Source organism: Rhincodon typus, chromosome 3, assembly GCF_021869965.1.
Source record: "Rhincodon typus isolate 14 chromosome 3, sRhiTyp1.1, whole genome shotgun sequence".
Classification (NCBI taxonomy): Eukaryota; Metazoa; Chordata; class Chondrichthyes; order Orectolobiformes; family Rhincodontidae; genus Rhincodon; species Rhincodon typus.
The window spans coordinates 36,794,733-36,797,444 of record NC_063334.1 but is presented as its reverse complement, the minus strand read 5'-3'; the positions used below and the strand labels follow the sequence as shown (position 1 = coordinate 36,797,444).

Genomic DNA, 2,712 nt, shown 5'->3' with positions numbered 1-2,712 from the left:
GTCTCCATTAAATGGAAATATAAAATGAATGCAATTATGTTTTTTAAAAAAATGTTGCAGTGATAGGAATGAAAGAGATCTGTATTGGACTTTCTGAGAAATGGCTTTCCTGAACATCTTTTTGTTCAAAGATGTTACTTAGCACTTCTTGTATTTTTGTGTTGCTGACGTCTGAAGACTTGTTCAGAAATAAATACATTTGTTGAATCAAATCAAGCCTTATGCAAAATCTTTTGAAACTGCTTCTATGAAATTAGGGGCTGACATTAAAATGGCAAACGTACAAATGATAGAAAACACTGTAAATGCCACTAAGCACAATCTGTCAACCACCGCAGCAGCAAACTTCCACTCACTGCAGACGGCTTCACCCTCGTCTTGGTCCCGGAAGCGCCTGGCGATGAACTGAAGCTCCTCCAGGATCTTCACAATCTCCAGGGAGCTACCGACCAGAGGGGTGCTCTGAACGCAGCCACTGTCCTTGGAAGGTGAGCAAGTGATCCGACTGCACATCATACCCGAGTCAGCGCTGGCAGGGCAGCAGGGGTTCTCCATAGCGTGGTAGCCAAAGTAGATCATGTTGCCATTGCCAGACCGCTGACTGGGTATTCCACTCATCTCCACGGTGCTGAAGCTTTGTTGTTGCTGATTATACCTGCACGGCACGCTGCCCTTTCCATCTCCCGGCTTTTTCATCCGAAGAAACCAAGCACACCAGTTCAACAGCACCACTCGTAACTGTTAGAAAAGAAAATGCTCATTGTTACTTATTTTGCAACGTCCATGGCCACAGGATAGTTTCATAGCATTTTCCAATTAGATACATCTGAAGTACTGCAATATGGGAAACCAAGCAGGCAATTAGTGCATAGTTAGCTACCAGAAACAGTAAATGTGTTCCTAGCCAAATAATCTGTTTCAGTGATGTTGAGCTATAAATATTGCCCAGGACACTGGTGAGAATTCCCCTGCACTTCATTTAGTACTATTGATCATAACAGCTCCAATGGTAGTACAACTTATTTCTTTAATTGGTATAGTGAGTTTGGCAGGGCATCATTGATATGGCAATGCATCAAGAACAGTTTACCATCAATCTTAAATCTTAAACCAAGCAGGTAGATTCTGGTTGGTCAAGCTGTTGCCTATGTAACTGTTCTTGCTGCACCTCCATGTCAATGATGGCCCAAGCGAATGGCATCCTTTTCTCATGCTGTATAACTTTTTCCAGGTCTGGTTCTTGTGCTCCAGTTCTGATGAGCGCAAAATAAAAACCTTCAAATTCTTGTCTTAGCAAAGTTTAAGTAATTTTCTACCAAGAATTTATTTATTGTAAATTTATTAAATTGTATATTATGACTGAACTTAAGCAATGGATTTGCAAAACAATTTCTTTCTTTCAGGAAACACTCTTGTGTTGAAGGGTTTTTTGTTTGTCTCTTTGTTCTTGCTCAGATGGGGCGGATTTGATTCTGAAAATGTAAAATGGATGTTAGGACTGCCCATCACTGAGCAGCAAAAAATGGCCGACAGCTGTCCATGGCTAATGTAGCACAACATGGCTGTCAGTAGTTAGACCGTGTGGGAAAATATTTGCTTAATATAGTCTCTGCAAGTAGAACAATAGTAACTCTCTATAATCAAAGTTGCTCAAATGAGATAAAACGTGCAGCTGCAATTGTTTAACATTTCACACTAACTAATTGTTTCTCTTGAATTATTTAATCAATCTATTACAACATTAAGGGTAGGTTAGAGTTAAGATCTTTCACATAATCATACATGTAGATTCTGAAGTAGCTATACATCCACTTATATACAAAAAAAATCACCAAAAGCATTAAAGAAAAGATTCAAACCAGTTTCAGACAGTAAAAGTGGCTCACCTTCTCATTGCAGGGAAGAATGAATATAGAGATTAGCAGACATTAGAATGTGGATTGAATGAACACATTAAAACATAACTTGTTAGCCAAAGAATGCTAACATTACGTGTAACCACATAACTTTGTTCGAACTGACCAAAAATCAATATTCTTTTGTACTACCTGTAATGAGAAATTTAAAGTGTCCTGAAGTAGTAGGCAAATATCTAACTGATTCGTAGTTAACACAGTGCTGCTGGCAAATGTTACTTGAAAACAGTATTCATTGTGAAAAGCCTCAAGGAGAAAGGTAAGAAAGTCTGGTAAAACATTATGAAGGACGGGGGTGGACCACAGCCTGTCCACCTCAGTGATTAGCAAACTTGAACTGTGTAAAATGCTGTACCCGAGAGCCAATGACAAGGGATAACCTAGTGCCCCTGACTAATTGCTTGGGGGGGGGGGGGGGTGGGCGGTGTCAGTGCACTGTAAGCTTGAAATATATAAATTAAACTAGCCTGAAAATTTGTGCATGCCTTTTTGCTGTGTTCTGTAACTGAGCTGTAAATTGCAATAAAGGTTACCTGACACCTACCACCAGACTTGGATTCCTGTTGGAAAATGTGTGATCTAACAATGGGTGATACTGAATCACAACCACTTCACATCTTTCCTGATTTGTTATCTCCATTGGAGTCTTTGTTAAAAGACTAGTTCTGTAGAGTCACATTGAACTTGTAGCATAACTCCTGTTTCTCTCTCCACAGATGCTGCCAGACCTGCTGAGTTTCTCCAGTATAGTAGGAGCTGCAGATGCTGGAGAATCTGAGATAAAACAAGGTGTAGA

General features: G+C 39.9%; 1 protein-coding gene across 1 annotated transcript in view; it reads right to left on the bottom strand.

Annotated features, from left to right (window-relative positions):
• Positions 1-219: 219 nt before the first annotated feature.
• Positions 220-2,712, bottom strand: part of chrna8 (cholinergic receptor, nicotinic, alpha 8) — a 148,059-nt gene continuing 145,566 nt past the window's right edge. The window contains exon 10 of the mRNA XM_048620319.1: positions 220-738. Within this exon, the coding sequence (XP_048476276.1) occupies positions 220-738 (519 nt within the window). The remainder of the gene's footprint in view (positions 739-2,712) is intronic.